This window comes from Drosophila pseudoobscura, chromosome 2, assembly GCF_009870125.1.
Source record: "Drosophila pseudoobscura strain MV-25-SWS-2005 chromosome 2, UCI_Dpse_MV25, whole genome shotgun sequence".
Lineage (NCBI taxonomy): Eukaryota > Metazoa > Arthropoda > Insecta > Diptera > Drosophilidae > Drosophila > Drosophila pseudoobscura.
The window spans coordinates 9,802,403-9,829,273 of NC_046679.1; the positions used below are offsets into that span (position 1 = coordinate 9,802,403).

Genomic DNA, 26,871 nt, shown 5'->3' on the forward strand with positions numbered 1-26,871 from the left:
ACTGCATTTTTTGGAAGATCTCCTGCTAAAAAGCTTGTTTTGTCAGCTGCGAATATACAAATTGTGTTGCCCCTTGCCGGACAAGAATAAAAAATATGTATAGCGCCAATCGGACAGGAATAAACAAACTTTGATCTAATAATATTGATATTTTACCAGCATTATTCCACGGAATATCAAAATTGAGCAATAGGAACGATTACCCTCTTACTTTTTATTTGTTTGACCTTTTTCCGTAAAGCCTGGTTTTTAGACAAAACCCAATAAAAGAATGTATTTAAAACAAGCCAGTCAAGAAGAAAATTAATTCATGAATGGGGTAAAACTATGTGGGCTTGGCTGAGGGTCCTGTCTAGCTATTTATATCAAATCGAATATCAAAATTGATGAATTTGGCTTCCGATCACGGACAGAGGACAATTAACCCTTTATATTTTTATACGCTCCAAGAAAATTATGAATCTTGAAGAATTTTTAACAAGGTTCAGGTGAAAGTTATCGTGGTCTTTTTCTAGTCAAATATTAAAGATAGATGGGACCTACAGGGGTAATTATGGTAATTATTATTATTATTATGATATTCCGCGGCTTAGCTCAAGTTGTTATTCTGTTTAAATAAAGGGGGCTTAAGTGGGCTAAGCTCGTTTTTCATCGAAATATGTGAAAAGTGAGACGATATATTTTGGTGTATTTCTGAGGTATTTTTGACCCATAAGTGCGCGGCAACACTGGTCGTATTTCGTAAACAATTAAGTGGAAAAATAATGTCGCAAATAAAATAGCAAAATACTCGGCCAAGCATGGAGGTGTTTCAGACCGATTCGCACTACATATTCGTGAAGCGCGACAAGAGTTTGTGGTGGAATCGCAAGACGTCGGAGTTTGCAATCAAAGCGGGTAATAATAAATGTTCATTGTACAAATTACGCATCCATTGTTTCATTAATATTTATTAATGAATCAATTGAAGCCACATAAACTTGATAATGGTGACGGGCCGACGTATAAATTGTGTTGAATCAGCAGTGCAGCTGCCTTCGCTGTCGTTGAGAAGAATGCAATGCTCTAGATTTTAGTCAATGTCAAGGCTGCGGTGGGGCTGACTCTAGGATTCATAGTCGCCTCTGCTTTGGGCTCTAAGTGACTCAATGTTTGAGTGGATGATTAAACACGCAAACGTTGCCTGTAATCCGAATATAGTATATATCTCCTACATATGTACATATATGCGATGCTTTTATCTCGTATTTGGCGTTAATGGGGCCGCAGTTTCTAACGCAGTATGTTTATCATCCGCTCACTGCGTTCTATAAATACATTTCTCCACAATCTCCATCAGACTTGTTGGCTGTGAAGGTTTTTCCACCCACTTTTCCGCCCAACAGCAGCCAGTGCCTTTTTATTGACAGTCTCGGTTAATACCCTTTAAAGAGTGTGCCGTGGACAGGACTCTTCCCGCTAATTGCTTGTTTATTGTCCCGTAATTACAGTGTGGATCCATTTCTGTGGCACGCAACTCAGTCGCGCGTGTTGCATTTAACTCCCGTTTTGATTACACTTCCCAGAACTGCTGTTGCAAGGCGTGTTTATGGGTTCTTGGATTCCCTATCCTATCCCCGTTCCTTTGTCTCTAGAACATACAACCCATAAATCTTTGTCAAGGTCAACGCTTCCGTTTTCGCTTTTTCCCGAAAATGTTTTGTCCGCACGACGACGAAATGGGGCTGTCTTGACATAATTTATTATTTAGTAGTCCCCAACTATCTTTTGCTATTGATTTTTTTGACTACCGCAAAACGTTTTCCACCAAATTTTGTTTTATTCAGACAGCTACCGGTCATATCTCCCTCTAAAAACCAGATAAACCTTAGCCGTATGATAAGATAGAAGAAAGGGAATGTAGGCAATTTGTAGAGCCCTGCCATGGAGAGCAGAGCCGTCGGATGCCCAAGGATTTCCATGTGGGTGGCCCGCAAAGTGCACTTTCCCGCCCACTTTCTTGTCGTGGCTGCAAAAGTGTTCGGTTGCGTGTTCCAGTAATGAGCAGGGCAGGCCCGTGGAAGCACGCAAACACGTACTTACGTGCAGTCCCAACCACTCGGGCAGATCCTTGGGTGGGGATATTGACTTTGTCCTTGCCTCGTTATTAGTTATTTGTGTTTACTGTGCATATGATTCTTGCCTCCAGTGACCAGTAACAGTAACTGTAGATTGTCGCACACAAAGGGGGCGTAAACGTGGCCCACAGCTAATCAAATACCAATTAAAGCTAACAAGCATAAAGCGGTCATTGCCATTAGACAGCGACAATTCGATTTTACTGATTGTTGGCACTCAAACGACATTACCTTACCCCTTGTAGGATGGGATCTCAGCTCTGTGGATGACATTGAATGCATTGGAGTAACGCATGGAATTGTGGGCGTCATCTCGCTGCCGAATGTCTACGATCCGCACTTGGTCGTGGTCAAGGAGGCGACTGCCGTGGGCGTGCTCTATCCACCGCATTTGGTGTACAAGATCAAGTCCATTTGCATACTGAGTGCCGAGGAGCCAGACACTGACTTGCCCAACTGCACCAAGCATGCCAAGTAAGTGACATCCCATCCACATTTATCACACAATATTTAATAACTAATTGCAGAAGCAACCAGTCCACGCCCACTCACAGCAGCGCCTCCGCAGCGGCGCAGAATAACAATGCAAGCGTTTCCTCGGGTGCTGGTGGCGGCGGTGGTAGTGGCGGCGGCTCCTCGAAGAGCACCAAGCTCTTCGAAGGCATGAATAAAACCTGGGGCGCTGTGAAGAGTGCTGGGAACACCATCAAGAACACCACACAGCAGGCGGCCAATTTGGCCACCAAGCAGGTCAAGTCCTCTGTGGGCATACGGGAGCCGAAGCACATCGAGCGACGGATCACCGAGGAGCTGCACAAGATCTTCGATGACACGGACAGTTTCTACTTCAGTTTCGATTGCGATATAACCAACAATCTGCAGCGGCATGAGGCCAAAATGGAGGAGAGCCAACCGCAGCCGGACGAGAGGTTCTTCTGGAACATGCACATGATCCAGGATATACTCAAAATGAATGATAAAACATGGATACTGCCCATCATTCAGGGATTTGTGCAGGTGGAGCCGTGTGTCATTGGCAATGAGTGTTTCACACTGGCCTTGGTGTCGCGACGCTCACGTCATCGGGCGGGAACACGGTAATAACCATTCAATCATTCAATCGTTCATGACTGATGTATATTCCATACAGCTACAAGCGACGGGGCGTGGATGAGAAAGGAAATTGTGCCAATTATGTGGAAACCGAGCAAATACTCTCCTTCCGCCACCATCAATTGTCGTTTACGCAGGTCCGCGGTTCCGTGCCGATCTATTGGAGCCAGCCCGGCTACAAGTACCGGCCACCGGCACGCCTTGATCGTGGTGTGGCCGAAACCCAGCAAGCCTTTGAGCTGCATTTCACCAAAGAGCTGGAGACCTATGGCCGTGTCTGCATCGTCAATCTGGTGGAGCAAAGTGGCAAGGAGAAGCTCATCGGAGATGCCTATGCCGATCATGTGATTAAATACAACAACGAGCTGATGATCTATGTGACCTTCGACTTTCACGACTACTGGTAAGATATGCTCGTTTGCCGTGCAGCTGATCGCTTAGCCGCTTACTTTTTGTTTGTGTGGCAGCCGCGGCATGCGCTTCGAGAATGTCTCGGCGCTGATTGATGCCGTCGGCCCTGAGGCAGGCGCCATGGGCTTCCACTGGCGCGATCAGCGCGGCATGATCTGCAATCAGAAGTCAGTGTTTCGTGTGAACTGCATGGATTGCTTGGATCGCACCAATGTGGTGCAGACGGCCATTGGCAAGGCGGTGCTGGAGTCGCAGCTCGTCAAACTGGGTATCTCGCCGCCGTACACGCCCATACCCGAGCAGCTCAAGTCCCCGTTCATGGTGCTGTGGGCCAACAATGGCGACATCATAAGCAGACAGTATGCCGGCACCAATGCCCTGAAGGTGAAGATCCATAAATCGAAAAAGATATCCATTTAAATGCATTTGTGATTTGCTCCGCAGGGAGACTACACACGGACTGGGGAGCGTAAAATCAGCGGCATGATGAAGGACGGCATGAACTCGGCCAATCGGTGCGTACTATACTCGTGCTCAAACGATAGCATTATTTTGTTTGTACTCTTTTGCTGCCTTTACCTTTTTTTCCATTACACCAGCCACTCATTACCCCATTTTGAACTTGAACTTGATCCCCAATTAAGCATTTGCGTGTGTTTTGATGCGAATTGAAATTGAAATTAACGCTTGGCCATCATAACAAATCCTTTGCCCATTTGCGGCAATCAATCAAATTGAAATTAAAATATAATTAAAACTGTCTGGAAGACCAAGAAACCAGCCGCATATTCATCGATCAGATTTACTAATGCTGCATGCTTTTTTCCCCCATATCCTAAAACTAAACAAATATATAACATACATATGTACCGAAACCCTGCCAAGGTTCTGTCTGGAAGGGTACCACTGTTTTTAATGAATATACCCATAGCTAATGCCGTGCCCAAAACTATTCCTTCGTAGCTTTTTCATACAAAACTTTGCGGACTCGTTTCGCCAGTGCATCATCGATCTGATGCTGGGCCACTTGAGGCAGGCCGAAGAGCTGCAAGAGGATGAAGTCCTGGGCACGATACTGCAGATACTCAAGCCCGAGACGCGAGCACCCATCAGGGGTTATTATGGTGTGGGCGTGCTGGGACCCGAGCTGAGGTTGCTCGAATCCATCGTCACAACCAGGTGCGAAGATCAGAGGCCATCGCAATCACAATCAGAATCCGAATCCGAAGATGGCGTCGATGGCCAAGCTAAAGAAGTCAGAAAGTTACAGTTTTTATTAGTTGCTCCAATTGTTGCAATATCCTTGTTTCTTATTTCGCAAAAGGTATTTCTGTTCTTCCCATTTATTATGTCATCACTTTCCATCACCTGCGCATCCGCCTCTTTATTTATCATCTCGCCTTGTATTTGGGGCACTATTAACCTATTTTTGTTGTATCTTTTAGCTACTATTTGGCCCGCTTTAAGGACTCTTATCGGCAGGCCACCATCGATCTGATGCTGGGCAACCAGGTCTCCGCGGAATCGCTGAGTGCTCTGGGCGGTCAGGCAGCACCCGATGAAAATGATGCCACAGAGAATGCCGAACATGCCAAAATGCTTGTGGAGGACTGTCGCCGCCTGCTGCTGGGCTCTGCTCAGTATCCCGTTGGCGCCTGGGGTCTAATCGATGCAGATCCAAGGTGGGTGGCATTTACCCCCCCACGATTTGTTCCAATCGAATGATTCTGTTTGTTCTTTCGCAGTTCTGGGGATGCCAGCGAAACAGAGGTGGACTCCATATTGCTTCTTACCGACGACTGCTACATTGTGGCCGAGTACGACTCGCATCTGGACAAAATTGTGCGCTTCGAGAAGGTGCAGCTGCAACAGCTGCGCGTCATAGAGCTGGGCATGCATCAGCAAACGAAAATGTTTCAGGGACCGGCCCCGGCCCATCTCTGTTTGCGTCTGAACTACAGCGTGGACGAACAGGAGGGCTACTTCCACATGTTCCGCTCGGCCAATCTGCGCTTCTTCAACAACATGGCGTACGTGATCAAGACGCAGGAGGAGCTGGCCGAATCTCTCAGCTCCATTGTGGAGATGTTTCGCATCGCCTTGGACAATGCCGGCAATACGGACGTCCACTTCGTCACGGGCGGCGTGCTCCAGCGGCGGAAGAGCAAAGTACCCATGCTGGATGTGCCCAAGGGTGGGATGCCGCGGAACCTGTCTGAATCTCAGCTGGTGCAAATCAGCTCCAAGGCTCTGTCCAATGTGGCCGGTCAGTTCTCGAAATTGGGTCAGACCTTCAAGAAGCCCTCAAGCCACACCCAGCAACAGCACATGGCAGCCACAATCCATCCTCAAATCGAACCTGGCCAGGAGGCGGCGGAAAAGGCAGTGTTCACGCTGGGCGGCAAGCAACGGGCCACGAGCACCAGCAGCAGCACGGACACCGAAGACCACGACAACAGTCTGTACGAGCCCGAGGTGGACTCCGACGTGGAGATAGCCCTGGACAAGGGCAACTACAATGAGAACGCGTTCTTGCCATCGGTGGGCATTGTTATGGGCAATCAGAAGGGGGAATCGTCGGACGAAGTGCGACAGCTGGAGCAGAAGGACAGCATGTGCAAGACGGCCGAGGATGTGCTCACCATTTCCATTACCTCGGTCACGGATCATGTCAGTCTGCCCACCGGCCTGCTGGAGAATGCACCGCACATACGACCACTCACGCCCAATCCCCAGATCTGTGTGGAGGCGCACGAAGCGTTCGAGGCGGCGGAGGAGGCCAAGCCGCTGTCCAGGTCGGTATTCTACAATTAACGTTTATGCCAGCAGTAGATGTTTCTTTCCTGATTTGAGCTTCGTGATTTGTAATCTCGTTTTTTATTGTTTTGTATGTTGTTAACTAGCCAATATAATCTCCTCGTACACCCAGAGAAGAATAGCATAGATATATGGAAATTAGTGTTTTATTTATTTTATATACTTTCATAACTAATTGATCAGGTCTTTTTTCTCTGGGTGTTGTAGATATTTTTTTGTAATGTGTTTATGTAAATCGACAGCAATTTTTATTACATTATACAACTCAAAGTATTACGATAAACCCTTTATACGTTATAAATACTACATATACGTATGCCTAAGACTAGCATGTATTACTGTACAAAAATGGAAATATTTGTGCCTGCTCCGTACACAACCTCATACCTTGGGGCTCTACTCTGACTGCCCTCGAAAAGCGCTCAAAATAAACTCTATTCGCAAAAGATAATATTGTGTTTGTGTGACGCGTTTCTAGTGCCGGGGCCAGGGATCTTAGCCTGCCGTTGGGCCTGCCGGCGACCCACTCAGAGGCCAACAAATTGAAGCAGCTAACCAGTCCACTCTCGAAGCTGGCCAAGAACATTGGTCTCAACCTGGATCCCCGCAAGATAGCCACAAAGGTGAGTCCGTTTCGATCACTAGATCTCTGATCCGCTGACTCTTTTCTCTTCCTGTCTCTCTGCAGTCTGGCGTTCTCTCGCCCACCACCCTGTCGGCCGAGAACTCTCCGCCAGAGCGCGGCCCCAACTCGCGCGATCATCTGCTGGAACTGTGGGATGCCGAGAAGTGTAAAACCAAATTGATAGCCCTATAAGCGGGACAATAACTCAGTAGTTCACAAGTTCTACACCTATTAATGTATTAGTGCAAGTGATATATATTTATGATAGTTTGTTCTAATTGTTCTACTTGTTGTACGAGGCACTTCACTTCCATTGATATGACATATGACAACAACACAGTAGAATGCAGACACAAAACGTTTTCCATATACTTGGATGAATTAGGACATACAACATGTATTTGTGATTGGTATGGCACCATATGCTGTAGTAGGAGTTCCATTTTTTTGTGTCTAACTTAAAGCTAACCGAAATCGAAAATTCACCCATAATCGTAAAGTAGACGTAGATTTTGAGATGCAAGTATGGGCATTTCCCAAAGACGAAAAGGTCCACCAAGCCATTAAAAGTCAATCAAATCTCCTTTTCATATAGTACTGTACCGATATTATTTTATAAATTATTAACAGTCAACAAATTTAACCAGTTGACATATGATTTCATTAACTTTAATGTAAAAAACCTATAAAAATTGGCAAAAGTTAATTATTTATTTTATTTTGTAATTTTTCACGTATTATTATTTCCTATAAGAAAGATGATTCTTGGTCAAATTTATTCCACAAAGTCTCTGTTAAATGTTCAACCTACTAAAAAGCAGCTAACGGTATATTTTTAAACTTTTATTACCTCGAAATGTCGTAACGTCAGGCTTGAAGGTTTAAATACAAAAAAAAAGGAAAGGTTTTTATATTTTATTCCTTGGAAAATTGTACCTCTATACTTCATATATAATGATAATGGCTAGTCCTAACCAATTCTTAGGGTCTTGAAATTTTGTAACCCAAGATCCAAAACTACTTCCGTTTTGTTTTAAGTCTTTAAACCCCTACGTTCGATTGTTCTCATTTTTTTGCTGAATTTATGGATACTTAATGTCTGCGCAAATAGGAATACAACTTTGTTGAAATTGGACTCATTTTTGGAATATTTTGTCATACGTGCCGTACCGCCACAATGGAAATGCCCATACGCTTGACGCAATTATTTATTATTAGGCCCTGGCTTACAATTAGTTTAGAATTAGTGTAGAAGACTTTCAGGCACCTTGCTTATGAACGCAAACAGCTATACGTACATTCAGGTTGGTAGACTATATACTATATAGCACATACTACCACAAACGAAACCAGAAAGACAAACAAAAGACTTGGCGCATGCCAATTTTTTACACGAAACACAAAACAAATACCCATTTTATTGGATTAGAAATAATGTACGAAAACTGAGAGGATTTCAGTAATTTCAACGAAAATTCGAAGGGTTATACACTTTTAGCTGGGGGCTTGAGCGATATATGTATACTCTCCGTAGTGTGTTTGTATATAGCGTGTATTTGATGTATCATTAATATGTATTTGAATAACATATGTATTCGCCACCGATTATAGAAATTATATTTGTGTTTAAATGCTTCAATTCAGTCCTTAATTGGTTGGGGTTGTAGAGCTCGTACGTTGCCACAGCATCAGACACGGAGTGGTTGGCCAGCACCTGTTACGGCCAGGAATCCAGCTCCACGGGATCGTAGCTCAGCTTGGCCTTGACCACCGCCTTCGTCTCCTGAGAGTCCAACGGCAGCTATCTTCACCCAGCAGAGGCAGTCCATGTGGACGGAGGGGCGACTCAGAGAGACTGTCTAGTTTCTGCATTAATTATACCTGGGATTACAAATATTTCAGCAATTCAATAATATCCTTTTCCCTACGGTATCAGAATGTTTCCCCTGTTGATGGAGACTCAGTGTAGCAACCCGATTCAAAGAGAGCAAAAAAGAGAACGTTACCAGATTCAAAGGGATCGAAAAGAGCCGAGTGCGCGCCAAATGGACAAAAAAGCACTAGTGCGTTTGGGATTAATACTAAAATTGCTGGTATTGTATTTATCGGCTTGCACTTATCGAACGACCATTGTGCGCCTCAACACAATCGATTGTGCTCAATTTAAAAATAGATTTTACATTTCATGGTAATTGATTTATTTGCAGTTTATGTTTAGTACTTTCGAGTTTGCCCAAGCAGCTGGCCCACATGCTGACCACTTGAGTTAGTTCTTCTGTTGGACATGTGTGTGCGCTGCAGTTCTTTATAATTTTCATTTTCCATTCCAGTTTTTACTACCTCGCCGAAATCACACTACACACACCAGCGCATTCATTCATAAAATCCGGCTCACCTACACGAGTAGTAAAACTGCAGTGGCAGCAAAGAGAGAGAGAGAGAGCGCCGCTGCGCATGCTCTCTCGAAATCCGCTCTCGCTATGTGCGCCCTGCACTTGTCTCGTTCACCGGTGGATACGTCCCCTGTGCAGCAATTTAATTACAGGAGAAGTTGACAATCTCGTCGCTGCAACCCCATATTTGTTGCACGTGTGTATCGTTATGCAAGGCTGCCTCTGCCCCGGTCCGAGGGATCACTTCGAATCTTATTGCCCTTTTTCTCTTTTGGGTGCAGCTGGTTGTGCCGCCCCTGCATATGCATGTATTTACGCTCGTGTGTGTGTAATTTATGCGAAATGCGTTGCCAGAATATAAAAAATAAAACAGAGGCTCTTATTTTGGTGTTGTTTTTGTATCTCTATGTGTGCATACACATAAACCTGTTTCTGTGTGCGGCAGTAGAGTCCCAGTTCTGGGCAAAGACTCTTTCCAATGCACAGTGGTTGTCGTTGGTTGTTACGGAAATTTAAATGATCTAATATACAATATGTACAATGAACTATTTTCAAGGCTTTTTTCCCACTTCATCCAATTTATCTCCACTACTTTAATGTCTTGCGACCACTGTGCCAATGCTTGCTAAAAATGATTGCCCACACACACACGCGCACGCTCATAAATCGGCTTGTATGTATGTGTTTTTGCACTTACACACAGTTCTGACCACGCAGATTTTGTTTTTGCTTTTGCATTTGTCGCCGCCGCATATTGCATTTGTTTTTGTTGCCTAAATATGTAATTCTGATTTTCTGATTTTCTTTTTTACTCATGCTGCGCCCAAGAATGTGCCTGTGTGTGTGTCAGTGTAGAAAATAGCCGCTCTCTCAGTCTCCCACGCGTTTGTTCTGCTCTCCTTGATTTTGTTGTTGCTGTGCGTTTGACAAAAGTTGATTTGCCAAATCGGAACATGCATACACCCCTACGTAACGACACACACACACATGTCCACAGTGCAAAATACTCTCGATTTTCGTTTCGTTTTGTTATATTCTGTCGTTATCAGTGGAGGGAAAGAGTGACCAGCCTAAGTCTGGGGCGCAGTTGTTGCGTCGCTGCTTCTTCTTGCCTTTTCTCTCTTTATCTCTCTCTCTGCGTTTTGCTCTCTTCTCTGCCGCTCACTTGTGCCCGAGAAACGCGTCGGCGTCGCTGCCGCTGTCGCGGCTGATATTGCTGGCCTGTTGCTGCCTGCTGCTTCGCACTCAATTTTTCTCTTTTGCGTCGGTCGGTCATAACGGTTAAGGTGTTCGAAAAACAAAAACATACAGCGATCGCGACTCGCGAGTGATTCTTCTGAAAGTGCAATAGAAAACCAGAAAATATTATATAGAATATCTGTCAAAAAATACAGATAAAAAGTTTATACAAACAAACCCCTGCCGCAAGATCGGTCGAGCAAAACAAAATCTACCAAAAAACCACAAAAAGCGCTTAAAAATACATCAATCGCGAGTGAGTGTGTTTGTGTGTTTCGCGTGTGATTTTCTATGTGTGCGTGGGTCGCACTCCTCTGATCCGTCGGCATCGGCATCGACATCGACATCCAACGTTCCTTCTTATAAGCCGAACTAAAGCCCGAACTAAATCCGAGGCTCTCGGCTGTTTCTTGTGTGTGTGTTTCCTTTCGTTCGCTTTGTTTCAGGCACGTAATCTGTCGGCGCTCTTCCCCTCTCTGTCTCTAACCACGGTTTCGCGTTTACGGGCCCTAATCAACCTGCTGATCCCCTCCAGAGACACTCACGTATACCGTACACCGAAAGAGAAAGAGAGATAGCTATCCTGCTTCGATCAAGATTATGCGCCTAATTTGAAGCTGTAATTAATTTGAAGATACCCTAATAAAAAGAGTGAACGAACACCACGGCGAAGCGGATAACCAGAGGCAAAGAATAGAATCGAACCACACGAAATTCAACCTTCTACCACATTTTTGAGGGGCGTTTGTCTATACCCGGCGCTATTTTATTAACCCCCCCACCGCCGGTGAGTGTAAAGTGTTGAAAAACAGTAGTCCCCCTGTAAACCCTTTTCGAGTGTGTGATTGTGTGTGTGTGTGTGTGAGTGCGCTGCCTGTTGCCTGTTTTCTTGAATGAATCGGAATCGGAATCTAGGGGAAAACTGGTTTCCCTGCGCGATCTTAACTATCCGCTCGATTCAGTCCAGGATTGTGCTGCCTATAAAACTCGTTGCTTGCCACAGAATTTGAATTGGTTGTTGCCACTGATTCCGATACTCATGGCCAAGAGAGAGAGAGTGAGTGACAGTGTAAGTGTGTATCTGTGTGCACTTCCACAACCCTTGTGGTGGGAACCAACGATCGAAATTACTACTGTGTTCCTCTTACAGTTTCCGGTCCCGAACCGAACCCATTTTTGATTGCTTTTTTCTTGGCCATTGATCTGCAACGAGAAAGGTTACCCCTCTCCCCACGCCCAATCACCCAAACCCCAATGTGTGAACAAATATATCATCAAAGTGATACTTGTCTGGGATTATCATTTGGGAAGTTTCGTTTCGGAAAGATCTAACAAGGCTTAAGGGTCAAGGGTTATGGGATAATTGGGTTATTCCTGCGGGAATCTATAATTACACTGATCTTAGCTTAGGTCTACGAATGAATCTCCGGATTAGTGAAACGAAACAGGGTTCTCTAGGTTCATAGGAACACACTTTTGGTTTGTTTTAGAAAAAGTGCCGCCGAAATTCCACTTTTACGATATTTATTGAATTTATTTTTGGGGAAAGTACTCTCCCAGACATTACCATAAATAACACCAGCTTTCGATAAAGATTAGCCTTGGGGTTTCATTTATTCTTCAGTTATAATATACGATTCCCTCTCTCTATTTTCTTATCGTTTAGAGAACCAAATTTCCAAGCGAATTCCTCATTCTGTTGTGAATTCTTAAACAAATTATTCTTATCAATGGGCGAAGTCCTAGTTCCACTCAAGAAAGCGATAGATAATGGAAAAAACCCTCATCAAAAATATGGCACAAATGTCTTCGATTTTTCGCTACCAAATCCTCAAATAAAAAGTATTTTTTGACTGTGATTTGGGGGGTACACACGCACTCAGTGCCAGTTCGATTTTAAGCTTCAAAAAGAGAGTCGAAAGGTGAAACTATATTATATCTTAACAACAGAACCGCGCAAAAAAAAACCTTATCGCCAACACCCAGACGACACACCGTAGATAACACACAAAAAAAAAAACACCTGAAAGAGAAAGAGAAACAACATGAAAATCGGAGCATACGAAGGGGGGAACATATGTTTTCTCTGGAAAAAAGAGCAAAAATCAAATATGGAAGAACTCTCTCCCAGTGAGACGTGTATCTGTATCTCTGGCGGCGGATCCCTGGCTGTATCTCTGTATGTGTCTGGAGTCTGCGGCTGCGTCTGCGTCTGGTGCACAGCATCTGCTTGAAGGAGGAACAGATTGTAAACGAATATGATCTTTCGATATGGTGCACACCGCACACACAGTCCTCCCTTTTGCTGCACACACAAATAGGGGTGCAATTTTTCTTGGTGTGTACGTAACGGTAGAATACATATTTAGTTGCTGTTCTTTTTGTTTTCTTTTCCAATGTCTGCTGAAAAAGGGCTCTTAAACGAATGATGATCCTTGCTTTTAAGACGGTACCGGGGACCTGCCTGTGTTTGCGCCTGCGCGCACATGTGTTGCCCCTAAAGAAGATCTCTGTCTGTGTGCACAGTCTGTGTGTGTGTCTGTATCTTGTCTTGGGATCAATCTGTGATCTCTCTCCTCTCGAGACTGTCTGCAGCAGCAGCAGGTTGATACTTTTAGCATCATCAAAACGTGGCATGGGGCAACGAACGAACTGTGCACTGAACTGTAATTGTATCTGTTGGATATTTATGGAAAAAAGGATCTTGAAACTGGTCTTCAAAGATACACAGAAAGGCAAAGACAGTGAACGAGGGGCAAGGGGTAAAAAGACCTCAATTATGGGAACCCACTGATCTTCATGGTTGAAATTATTGATTATAAAATGCATTTACTTAATATTCGTTTTATAATTTCTGTGTGGCACTTGAGACGAGGTTTCTAGGACCAAAAGAGAGACTCTCTCTTGGTGAAACGTATCCGTAGCTCAGTCTCTCTGGCCCAAGCTTTGACCGAGGGGTGCTACTGCATGACGCGGGTAATAAATTACCCAAATTAGAGCTTAAAGATTTGAAGAGGATAAAGTTTCCTCTATTCCTGAAGAATCTCCCAAGAAAGAAGCTATAAATACCCTATAAAATCCATCCCTTAAAAACCCCTTAAGGCTCTAGTATTTTCTCTGATCTGAAACCAGAAATCAATTTGTGGTGCCAAAAATGATGCCAATTATCTTTTGCGGCCAGGCCAGAGCACTTTAATGCGTCAATAAATTAGATATTTTTGGGTGTGTGAAAAATTGCATTTAGTATTTTTACCAAAAACCAAAAGCCACAAAATGCAATACCCCCATCTATATATAACGAACCCCAACACACAAGTAATACCGTATCTATGGGTACCACATATATTTTGCTTGAATTCGTATGATCTCTGTGTTCTACATTGTTCAATCAATGATCGCAGAATGAGAAGGCTTTTTGCGGCACTCTGTTGCACTCGGTTGTTGTTGATTTTTGTATTTTATTATCCATTTAAATGTTGATTAACTTAAATTCGTTTTTTCAGTGCACATTCACTTGATTCTGAATGGGCATACGACTGTATATCGCGGATATATCGTATGATATCTGTGTCTTTCGGTTGAGATCTCCTTTCCACCCAAGCAGCCGCTGCTTTGGACACAGAAAATCAGCAAATCAAATCAAAAATTGATTTCGCAAACACAAAAAAAAAAAAACAAAAACAGAAATTTATGCAACGGTTTTTCATTTTCGAATACCCTACAGTAAAATACCCTTGAGGTATATTAGTTTTGCTTGCTTGAAGAAAGATTTCTCTAAATTTCTCTATAGAATATATAACTCTAGAATATTAATTCAAAATATCGTATGTTTAAAGGATTGTCTTTTTCCAGATTTATTTTGAGACGTTCTATGCGAAAATATGCACTAAATTAATGTTCTCTTTAATTCTTTAAAAAATGAGGCTTACATTTAGGTCTACCTTGAAAATTATAAAAGCGGAAACAGCCAGAAATAAATCCCATATTTTGCATACTTTTTTTAAAGAAACAATCTTTCAGAAATTATCTTCAAGAGAGAATAACTTCTGTTTCCTTTTATAAATATTAAAAAAAAAACTTAAGCTTTCGAATTTTTATAAATTTCTCTATAACATAATAAAATTTCATTATAATCGAAGGACTATATCTGCATGAAATTTCGATAGGAAAGTACCCTCCATTGCGAAGCCACACTGAGAGAGAGAGAGAGGGTTTATGTAAAAACCGTTTATGAGAAATTCCCTAAAACTCAAATCTGATTTGCGTTTATCCCGTTTAAAGGGCATTTCCAGCTTCGATCATATCCCAAGCAGAGCTCTTTCTTTGTTTTTGTTTTTCTTACAGTTTTCAGATCCAGAGCGCGAATATGGCGGTATTTCAAGGGGCGATTTACATATGCATGTGTGTGTGTGTGTATGTAGATAACTCTAGATAAGGCCACTAGATAACTGTGACAAAAACAAAAACACAGATGACGAAGGAGAGCAAGGGAGAAAGCGAATGCGAGACGAAAACTTGAACGAAATCGTCACCGATGCGACAGTTTTTCCCCTCCCACTCCCTGTATTTGCATACCGTATCTAATTAGCCGACCACTTGCCTGGCATATGCTCAGATACTCTCTTTGAAGTAAGAGATACTCAGCTGATAGCTATATATAGTCGTATTCTAGATATGTCTGTGTTGATTTGGGTAAAGTTTTTCCCTCAAGGTTTTCGAATATGTAATGATGCTGTTGATGCTGATGTACTATTACCTTCAATTCTATTCAATTCCTGATCTGAAGTTTCTTTTGTAAATTTTGCATACAAAAGGGGAGAAGAAGGTTTATTTGGAATATAAGGTGATCTTTAAAGAACAAATATTAATAATATATAATAATCGAAATCCCTAACCCAAGAACTCCTTGTAGCATTTTGGTCTCCCTCGTAATTCATTATTATTATTGTTGTATTGTGTTTGCTCGAAACCCTATCATCCTTCGTTAAAACGTCTAAGTTTTACGCATACATCCATTAATCATGACGATCCAAGGCGTAAAGAATAAATATTGATTTCTAATCTTCTTCAATAATTATTTTCTTAACTCTTATACAAACCATATACTCATTCGATCTTTTATATACGAATATTTATTGTATTTGGCTTCCCGATTAGTTGAACTTTGATAAACATTAGATGAAAAAACCATAAACTTTCTGGACATCATATTATTACCCCTGAAAACTTTGTATATAAGATCCAATCATATTTTAAATAAAAACCAAAATACATTAAACCTAATGGTTCTACTTAAGTATTCAGTCAATCAGAACCTCATTAAAAAATGCTTACATTTAAAAAGTTTGTTTTTTTCAAGCTTTTATTATTATTTTCCCATAAACAAATGATATTTTAATTGGTCTGCATTCACATTTTCCATAATAAATAAAACATTTGGGATGATTTTTAGTAGCGAATATTATAAACATTGGAAGGTAGTGAATGAAGAATGAAAAATTGAACTAATAAAGATCATCAACCCATTAGTTTTTGAACTGTTTTCTAGACTACGATGTTCCCATCATAATCCACTTGGATTTGATCGCCAAGTGCTAAGCCACACTGGAAGAGGGATAGAGAAAGGCGGTAGAGCAGTATAAGAAGAATATAAATTCCTTAGATCAACACCTTATTAGTTCTTGAACTGTTTTCTGGACTTCAAAACGTTACTCACTTCAGAATCCACTTTTATCGCTAACCGCTAAGCCACACTGGAAAAGGGATAGAGAAAGGAGGTAGAGCAGTATAAGAAGAATATAAATTCCTTAGATCAACACCTTATTAGTTCTTGAACTGTTTTCTGGACTTCAAAACGTTGCTCTCTTCAGAATCCACTTGGATTTTATCGCATGTCTTGTGCCCCCGTTTTGGGTATTACTCTTTTTCTTTCGAATTGTTTATCACTAAAATGTTTTTATCAGTCGCAAGGCGTACTTGTATTTAATGTAAATACACTCGTAATTGCTAATGCGTAATTTACTGGGATTTATCTCGGGCAACGGGCAACCGTGGCTTATATTTATTTATAGTCTAGAATCAGCATCCAGAATCAGTAATGAAAACCAGAGACCCTACTTGCTGGCAAAGGAGGCCCCTTAAAACCCTGATACTTGCTGATGGAGCGTGATGGGAGTGTAAGAAATCGAAACAGAGCCTCTGAATACTTTATCCCACTTGATGGGGCGATGGGAGTGAGGAACCCTCATAGGAACCCGAATCCGAACCCTCATTTGTGCTTTGGAGATTTCTTCTCTTCGTTCTCGGTCTGGCTTATCTCTGCTCTGGCACTTCCGTTTGATAAAAAATTCCCTAAGAATTTATTATTATTTTTTGGATTTGGACTTGGATTTGGGTTGAAATTTGTATCCATGGTGCGAGATGATGAATACTGGAAGAAGGAGTAAACAGAGGGAAAGGAAAGGAATGTGGGATTTAGGAGATGAGCTTGCTTTTCGCTTTTTTTTTCTCTCTCCCAATGTGGCTTAGTATCAAACGGTGGGTTTTAGAGGGCTCTCTCGCTCGCTTGCTTTTTCTATTGCTGCCCCAGTGTGGCTTAGCAGTTAAGGGTGGGTTTTTTGGTCTCAAGCAAGCACACTCCTTGAACAATTTGCCCTCTCTATATTTTTAAAGATTTTCCTAACTATTTTTTAGTTGAAGAACCCTAAAAATAGCTAGAAGTTCTATTGAAAATCATAGAAACAGATCCACAGAAACCACAAAGCAAATGAGAAGCTGAAGGGTGAAATCTGTTTAGCCTAAAACCCGAACACATGGAATATATCGGGTAAAAAACGAAAAGAAGATCTCTCCTGTCTGTCTATCTGCTTGATCTCTCTCTCTCTCTCTCTTTCTGTCTGTCTGTCTTTGTCGTACTTCAAAGTAATTTTTGATGTTTTTTCGTGTTTGAATGAGGTCCCAAATCCCCAAACAACATCATAATCATCCGCTGTTAGACCCGAGTAAATATTTGAGAGCTCTAAAGAGGAGAACCCATTAGAAATATATATATTGAAAAACCCTTTGGGGGAAACCGCCTTAAAACCCATAGAACATTCGTATACTCGTAGGCCATGCCATGGATGGATGCTGTTTAAATATCGGACAAAAGTGTGTCCATGGGCGGTGCCTTTTGTTGTGGCTCTCTGTGTGCACCTCAATGGGAGGCGGCCTTTGATGTTGCAAAAGTGTCATAATTTGTTGAATCAACAAAGAGAGAGAGACAGAGACAGAGACAGAGACAGGCACGAGTCAAAGGTGCGAACAGGAGGTGTAAACGAGGTCCAATAAAAATGACTGCTAAATGGTTTGATAATTGTGCGATAATTGCCACCCCCCATTTGTGGCACTCATTTTCCGCTTTTCCTTTTGCATTGATTTGTTTACTAATTTCCCCTTTTTCCGTTTTCCCCTTTTCAGATGCCTTCACAATATGGAATTGGCGATTTGTAAAACAGATCTATCTGCCACGAAGTTTATGCTGCCACCACCAGCGTTGCCCCCGCAAGCCACCGCCATTGCCACCGGAGGACCCGACCACTCTGCGTCGTCCGTTGCACAGTTTTCCTTCCACCACAACCTCAACGAACTGTTCAACGGCTTCAGCCACAACACTTTGTGCCACAATTCCACATTCAGCATTCATCCATCGGTGGTGCCATCGATCCTGAACAGCAATAACACCACCAGCAACATGAGGCTCAAAAAGAACCGAAAAGTCACATTTCTATCGAGTTTAGTGGAGGTAAGGACATGCATTTCAAGGGGAAACTCTATTAATCTCTCTTTTATTCTATACAAAATCACGTGCCGCGACACTAAGATACCCCGGTACTCACTGGGAGAGAGCTAGCTGTGAAAAAAGAGAAACAGAGAGGGTATTACGCCCTCTTGTAGTGCATTTTAGGAGAGAGAGTATAAAAAAGAAAGAAATCTCTAATGTTTTCACTGGAAACCGATCGTATTTAAAGAAGATCTATCATTTTACTACTTCTAAGACTAAGAATCATTTCCAGACCAAGATTTTCTTTGATCAGCTTTCATCAGATTCAAGATGAATTCTTTTGTAGAACCTGAAGAACATAGAAGACCCCTCATGTTCCAGATCATTATAAGACTACGATCCACAACCATTTTAAGCTCTCTATGTGTTCTAGAAGATCTCTACAAGCTATAGAACAAATATAATCCCCCCTGATCCCCCTTTGAGAACTGGGGATTCCACTCCTAAGCCACACTGTGAGGGTATACAACGAACTGGATGAGCTATACGATCTCTAGTCGCCCCAAATGATTGGATACTCTTATATTTGCATTGCATATTTAAAGAAGATCAATCTTTCATTTCAAGATCTCGTTAAGCAAACAATCGATGATCGATGATCATTGATTTCTAACTCTTCAAGGACTTGCACGTAGAGCCGCTTACTGATCGATGGCTGCATAAATTCTATAATTTCTATATTTAAACGCTTCTCTGGCTGATCGATCGATAGTCTGTCTGTCCATCGTTTTCTGTGCCACTTTGACAGCCACTGCAACGATCGATGACAGCCATCGAGAGAGAGAGAGAGAGACCTCAATTCGGAATGCAAAACACGTAGATGCCAGTGGATTCTAAATTTGGTTAACGAAACGAAAACGCAATTATTATGTATTATGCTATTTGCTTTTTATCCAACACCCTTTAAATATTTATTACCGAACGATCCAACGATCCGGCCGCACTTCTCTGGGAGATCTCTTCGAAGAGGAGGCACTGGGGCAGAGGGTATACTAAAGTCGTGTCTGCGGCATTCAGAGGCGTGATTCTATTGTGTAAACAATCTATTGTCAGAAGAGTAAAGGTATCTGCTATAAAAGCCAGAAGCGTGCCACTTAATTTGTGACGCATCTTGCGATAGAAACGATTGACAAAGGCTTCCCATACCGAACGCTGGAAGGAACCAAAAAAAGACGTGAACAATGCTTTTGTGTAGGGCTTCCCATTGGGGCATTCTTTCTCGGTTCCAGCTGATCTTTTGAGGATCGTTTCAGCGCCTGCGGTAAGCGCATATCCGCTGAACCGTTGACCACTTTCATCCGGTCCGTGACCCCAAAGCCCTGGCGATCCTTTCTCTCAGGACATGCCCATGTGCAGTCGCTTGGAAAATGCCCAACCCGCAATGTAATCCGATCTCTATAATGTCTGGGCAGCAGCAGCAGCAGCAGAAAAAGTCTTCTTGGGTTTCCATTTCGGAACGTAACTGAAGCCTAAAACCAAAAGAGAACTTTTTATGGGGCCTGTGAGGCATTCAGAAGAGCCCCCGAATTGAGTTCCAATTCGAAATTTGTGTGTGATACACATTTCATTTGACTATTCTGACCTCCATTATCATTAAGCGACGACACACAGTAGACCTCTCTCTGGTCCCCCTCTCCATATGGAAGTCAAACGTACAATTCAATTTATTAGAACGCATTCAACACGACAGATCTCTCAGGGGGGGAGATCTCTCTGCTGTGCCGTGGACATTGGGGCAATCCACAGAGGCACCCGTCCACCCGTCAATTGCTGGCAATCTATTCCATGTTCTGCTGCTGGCTCTGATTACTCTGGCTCCCCTGGTTACACTTTGGGGAGGGGACATATGTACATATATTTTGTAATTGGGTAAAAGTGGCTTGTTTATAAATGTGTACAAACACACACAGCAGACACACACGATCATTTGGAAGGAGGGAGGCCTTGTTGTGGATTTAATCATTGTATGACAGATATTACACGGAGAGAGGAAGGGTCCTCCACGGTACAATAAAGATAGATGGATGTAAGAGTGATCTACAAGACTGCAAGAAATGTAAGCGAATGATAATGATCTTGTTCTTGTTGAAGAATTGTTCTATAGATGATCTCTGCCAAGAAATTACCTCCCTCTAAAGATGGTAGTATTGAATATATGTAACGAAGATGATGATCTTGTAAAAGAAATGTCAAAAATCTGACGATCATTTTGAGCAAATTGCCAGACAGATCATGATCTTGTCGTAGAAATGCTCTTAAGATTGAAGAAACAATTCCCTAAAGATGATGATCTTGTGGAAGAACTAGAAGAAAGATCATGATCTTGAGGAGGAAATTCTCTGAAAAGGATCTTGCTTAAGAATTGTATGATATTTTTGAAGAAATGCCCAAAAAAGATATTCTTGTTGAAGAAATCTAAGGAATTTTACGGAAGAATTTCTCTAAAAATGGGGGAAGATCTTGCTTAAGAAATGCTCTTGGATGATAATCGAAAAATGTAAAGCATATATTTTCTCTGTAATTAGAACATGTAATCTCTAACATGTTGGAAATGGATTGCTAATAGAAAAAACATAAGTTTTGCTATGAGAATGTAATGATAAGATCAGTAGAGATCACGGAAGGGCAATGACCAGAAATCTTTCTTCCAGTGTGGCTTGGTAATACAAATAACATGAACTATGTCATAGGAAACCAATGATAAGTTCAAAATAAATCACAGAACTGGATCGACAGCTCTATCTGTCTCCCAGTGTTGCCTATTTTCACACTTTTGAGTTTAATCCCTTAGCATTTCGCTTAAGGTTTAATCTTACTTAAGTCTCTGATCTAGCCTTTTACCTTTCTATAACCATTTTTCTCTATTCCAGTCGAAGAACATCTTCATCAAAGAGGAGCCCATCAATGGGTGCAAGGATTTATCGGATATTTCAGATCATGAGGCCTCCTTAGGTGAGTACAGTCGAACCCACCCATATATCATTTTACGATGACACACTGCCAGAAAAGAAACCCCATTCGCAATGTAGCTTATTCCTTCATTTATTTGATTTGTATTATTCTGTCTTTGGTTTTGCTTGTTTTGTTTGTTGAATGGAATTCTGTGGTCTTTGTGGGTTCCCATTTGATAACAGATTTCCAAGAATTTCGTACTCCATAATAATTGAAGAGCAAAATGTTGTTGAAGAGCTCTGCGAATGCGAAATGTTCAACAATTATATGGTTGGGGCGCGATTCGTTATGGCCCTATCTTGTGCCACAAGCACACAGAAGATATATACATACATTGTACATACCTACTATATATGTATATTTGTTCATGGAAGAGCCATGCTCTAGTTCCGTGCCTTTCTTTACATTTATGGTAGAGCATCAAGCCATCGTTAGTCATATTTCTGAGAGTTTACACTGTTCCCCCTAGACATGAAGGAGGAGGCGTTTTCCACTGTTCTATGAGTTGGAAGATGGAATATACTCTTTGATCTTGGGTTGTATAGGGCTTAGAGTTATGAAAGTTGATATTTGGGCTGAAATATGGATTTTGAAGGGAAAGAAATATAAATTTGTTGACAGGAGAAGTCATTTTATGCTTTGGTAGAATATTTTTCTGTGGATTGTACTAAGTGATCTTGGGTTCTTTGAGGTCTAGAGTTAGGAAAATTGGTATTTAGGTTAACTTTGACGGGGGTATATGTTTAGAATTGAAAAAAGTAGTAGTTTCTATAGGAAAAGTGACCTCTAAACAGAAAGAATATACAAATATATGGTAAAACTTGAAAATAATGGAGCTTTAACTATATTTCTTTATTATATTTTTAGAAATATGTGACCGCTTATAGCCATTACCAAGTCTTGCCTTGGACGATGATATTTCTAAGAAATAGTCTATTCGATCTTGGGTTCTATAAACTCTAGAGTTATTAAATTTGGTTTTTGGGTACATTTTATGGAAATAAACATTTTAATAGTACATTTTAAAGCACAAAAATATATAATTTTAGATGCTCAATGGAGTATATATCATAGTCGAAAGACTTTTTGAAATCAATTCCTCACTTGCGGCTGTTATTATTTTTTTTGTTTTGCCTTTGGAACCGTGCGATAAAAAGGCGCTGACATAGAGACAGAGAGGCAGCATTATAGAAAGAGCCAACATTATTTGGCGATAAGATAATGCCCCACAGCAAAAATAATAAAAAGCGTGTGGCCTGAAAGAATCCACAAAAAAAAGAGAAGCAAAAGATACGATTATTGTTTTGCAGATGGATTTTGCTGGCACTAAAACACATGATATATACATACATACATCTATTGTATGTACTATTATTTATTGTATGAATGAAATAATGTACATAATTATCAGTAGCATTTCGCATAGATTTCTGTGAAAAGTCACGTCGTTTGTTTCCGGTGTTACCGCGCCCCAGTATGCCTGCCTCCTTCCTCAGAAAATCCGGCAAAATGCCAAGAGAGAACTTACATTCATTCATTCATTTACCCAATCATTTGCTCTTTCATTCATTCAGTCACTCTTTCAATCCCCTTTGGGGCTTCCTCTTTGAAAGAAAAGAAAAAAAAACTACATTTGCATTTGAAAAAACACGAAATAAATATCTGAAAAATATGCAGAGGGTTACTTTACCTTCTACTCCCCCCTCCCAGTGCTCTTCCCATTCAACTGTTGCTGCTGCTGCTGTCAATCAGGCAATACGTCAGTCAGTCACTCACTCAGGCCGTCCCGCCAGCCCTCCATCCAGCCATCCATCCGTTTGTCAGTCCACTGATCGTATACGTAATGTGACAAAACATTGTCGTTTTTATACCCTTTGCATACATAGAGATAAGAGGGTATTATGATTTCGAAGGCGACAAAGATGAGACCACTAAAAAGGTGTGGAACTTCCTTTCGCTTATGGGAACATTGGAAGAGAGAATGGATTCTTAGCCGAAATATGAATGATTCGATCTTTTGTTAGGGTATTTAAAGTTTCGATGTCTCTTCCCAGAGCTCTTCCTGTTGTTTCTGCTGCCCCGCTTTGACATGTGTCTACTATGCTTTATCTATTACACAGATACACACACACACACATGCAGATATATCTGTGTGTATCGGACAACGTTTTATGGTAATTTGTTATGCATCTTTTGCCCTGATGTTTTGCTGCCAAAGCAAGAGAACAATGTACCAAAAAAGTATGTCTTAATAATGGGAAATTCTTGTGATCCGATAATAACACTAAATACTGGGAAAGACACTTGTACTTATGAGTAGTGGCAGTATTTTATGAGTAACACTCAGGGCAAAACTCCAATCCAAAGGCACTTCTTCCACCGAGTATACGCGTACTGCTCGTATCTTTAATTTTACCAAGAATTAAGGCCTTAAAGGGAGTCAATCACTTCAATATTTCCAAGAGTTTTCAACGAACTTTGTTTTGAGATTAACAATATTCAAGGAACTGTTATTAATTCTTTACTTTTCATGCCAGGGTCCATTCCTAAGGATTTCCATAATAATCCCCAATCTAGAGCAGTGGGGAAATGTATCTGTATCTTTGTTGTATCTGTGCCATCGGGCCATAAAGAACAAAGCCTACGGCCAGCTGTGGGCTCCTCAAAGAAACAGAAGAGCCACCGGGTAAAACCATTTTAGTGCTGTTTTTAATGTTTATAGAAATAAAACAGAATCTGTGGGGCATACACTGCAAGGAAAGAAGCACCAAACTCGAATCGAAACCCCGAAAAACAACAAACGTAAAAAGTATTTATGTACAATATTTATGTCTTATCGCTGCGTAGAGATCAACAAAAGCGCAAACACAATTTCAATGTCAACGCAGCGACAACAACAAAACCCCAAAGACCAAGAGTCAGTGCCCAACTAAATATGTGCACATATGTATACTCGTATATAGTAGTGCTGTATATATATATATATAGAAAACATGCTCGCACTCTCTCTAGCACACACACATCTGTGGGAACCGAGGAGTGAGTCCCTTACGACAGCATGAACTTTTCGCTCGTCGCGTCGCTAGAAGAGATCGCGGACCATAAAATGGCAACAGAAATGGACAATAACACGGTATACAGACCATACGGATACCCTGTAAAGAGATGTAACTGAGGAAAAAAGGATATTGGAGAACTAGAACCTCAGAAGAAGAACAAACATTTCACACACTAGTCTTTGGTCCAAGCAAGGACCTGTTACATAGCTTTTGGTAAACCAAACATACCCCTGCTATCTACAAGTCTAGGGCATAGAAATCACTAAAACAAAAACAAAACAAAAAAAACATGCAAAAACGGCGACAACTGCGCAGATGCTGCCCAAGGAGGAGACCCCTCTTCAATGGGCATGGGATAAAAAAAAGGGGGGAACATCAGTCAGAAGAAAACGAAAAAGAGGCTGAGGCTGCGGCAGAAGGAGAGTCTGAAGAGGAGCAAGAGGAGCAGTCACGTACATTTAGTTTACATTTTTGTGGATAAAAGATACGACGGACAGGGCTGCCCTTATTTTAACACGCACACAAATTTACATATATGTATATGTACATGTTGTATATACGAACTGCCCGCGCTTTAATCATCTCTCATTAATCATAAACTTTGAAAATAACAAGCACAAAAAAAATAATGCGGAAAAAAAGAAACAAATAAATAAGGCAAATTAAATTTTTTTCTTATTAAATATGGCCTAAGAGATTTGTATGAAAATAATAATATAAAAATGCTTTGAACGAGCGCCAACATCAGAGAGAGCCGGAGAGAGAGAGAGCGACAGCCAGCAGCAGCAGAGAGAACGAACAGCAAAAGTCAGAGAGCGCTCTGCTCTGTCAACGCCAACGTCAACGGCGACTGCTCTGCCTGCGCCCCACTACTTTCATTCATTTTGGCGCTCATTTCATTCATCCCATTGCTGCCGGCGTCGCAGTCAGCCGCGCCAGCTCTCTCTCGCTCTCTCTCTGCATCTCTCAGCCAGAAAACACGTTCGTTTTCATTCATACTCGCACACAAAAAACAAAAAAAAACAAAATAAAAAACGTTTGCTGGTTCTGTTTTTGTTGTTGGGGAACGATCGCCTTACGGCTCCGAAGTGCAGTTGATGAATGATTTAGGGGGGATGGATGCGACTGGATCTTGTTTGCCGTCTCTCTCTCTCTCTCTCTATCGTGGTCTTCCCCGATTGCTGCTGTCGTTGGGGCTTGATGTTTGTTTCCTTCCTTTTTTTTTGTTTTGCGTGCTCCATTCCGCACTTTTCTGGCTCTTCCTCTGTTTCCTTCTCGTGGTTCTGCCTTGCGCCTAAGTTCCTGCAAACCGGCTTTGTCTTTGGTGTTTCTCTTGGCGTCCCTCTTTTATCTCTGTCTCTGTGGCTGCTTCGCCTCCTCTGCTTCGGCTGCTCCTCTGTCTCTGCCGCTGTCCGTGGGCGCGTCGCTGACTTGTAGCTCAGCTTTGACTGCGACTGCAATCCGTTGTTGCTTGCGAGATACCCTGCAAGAGACAGGGTGTAATGTTTTTGGCTATGGGTTTGTTTCTGAATGAAACATTCTGCTAGATCATAAATTGGAACTGTAATGATGGTATCCATCGAAAGAACAGCAGCTAATGAAAATATTTCATATGAAAGATCAGTCAAATGGTCCTTTAAATTTGATCAGAATTCTATAAATGTTTCATGGACTCTATGGATCTTCAAGGGTATCAAACGTTTCTATTCCCAAAACAAGCTCTGTTTTCTTGTTTCTGTATTTATTTTGATTTTTAAAGTTGCCTTCTTCGGGACTACTCTTTATTTATTCATAATTTGAACTCTCCCGCTCTGGTCTGTGTCTTCCCCTGCTGCTACCCTGCCGGCTTCCCCTCCTCCTCCCCCTACCCCCTACCCCCCAACGAAAAACGCACAATTTGTGGCCAGCTGGAAATGGAGCTGGAAAACGAGTTGCCAACACACAAAAACACACACACTTGCTCTCTCGTGTTTTTTTTTCTGATTTAAGTTTTTTTTTTGTTTTAATTTAACTTTTTTTGTTCATACCTTTCAAATTTTCATGTTCACAGATCTTTTTTCTTCTGCTTTTCTGTTTCTTCTTTCGCTGCTTCTTCCTCTGTCCACTTCTTGTGGTTGTCTCTTTCGTGGAATTGCTGCGTTAACAATTTTTCATTCATTCATTCATTCATTCATGCACAGAGGTGCGCATAAAAATCTACATACAGGAATAGGTGTGTGTGTGTGTGTGTGTGTGAGTTTTTTCTTCATATTTCATATGCACAAGGTGTATTGTGTGCAGGGTGGGGCCTATTCTATGAAGTGTTTCAACGACTCTTTATTAG

General features: G+C 41.7%; 2 protein-coding genes across 5 annotated transcripts in view; both read left to right on the top strand.

Moving 5' to 3' along the window:
- Positions 1–690: 690 nt before the first annotated feature.
- On the top strand, positions 691–7,415 carry sp3 (phosphatidylinositide phosphatase spermathreecae). Of its 3 annotated transcripts, XM_001358305.5 has the most exons (11): positions 692–897; positions 2,363–2,591; positions 2,645–3,214; positions 3,268–3,633; positions 3,698–4,025; positions 4,086–4,156; positions 4,605–4,820; positions 5,087–5,323; positions 5,387–6,436; positions 6,937–7,081; positions 7,147–7,415. In XM_001358305.5, exons 1-11 carry the CDS (start codon positions 801–803, stop codon positions 7,273–7,275), a joined length of 3,438 nt encoding a protein of 1,145 aa, XP_001358342.5. In that variant the 5' UTR covers positions 692–800; the 3' UTR covers positions 7,276–7,415. The 3 variants fall into 3 exon arrangements, with proteins under 3 accessions (XP_015037092.2, XP_001358342.5, XP_003736437.2); XM_003736389.3 differs by lacking the exon at positions 4,605–4,820 and having other exon boundaries at positions 693–897; XM_015181606.2 differs by lacking the exons at positions 5,387–6,436; positions 6,937–7,081; positions 7,147–7,415 and having other exon boundaries at positions 691–897; positions 4,605–4,965; positions 5,087–5,238.
- Positions 7,416–10,643: 3,228 nt separating this feature from the next.
- Positions 10,644–26,871, top strand: part of pnt (ETS transcription factor pointed) — a 71,372-nt gene continuing 55,144 nt past the window's right edge. The window contains exons 1-3 of one of the 2 annotated variants that reach the window (XM_033377046.1): positions 10,644–11,502; positions 18,174–18,498; positions 21,408–21,489. In XM_033377046.1, coding sequence (XP_033232937.1) covers positions 18,187–18,498; positions 21,408–21,489 — 394 coding nt within the window. In that variant the 5' untranslated portion in view covers positions 10,644–11,502; positions 18,174–18,186. The remainder of the gene's footprint in view (positions 11,503–18,173; positions 18,499–21,407; positions 21,490–26,871) is intronic. The other variant, XM_015181607.2, reaches the window with a different exon arrangement.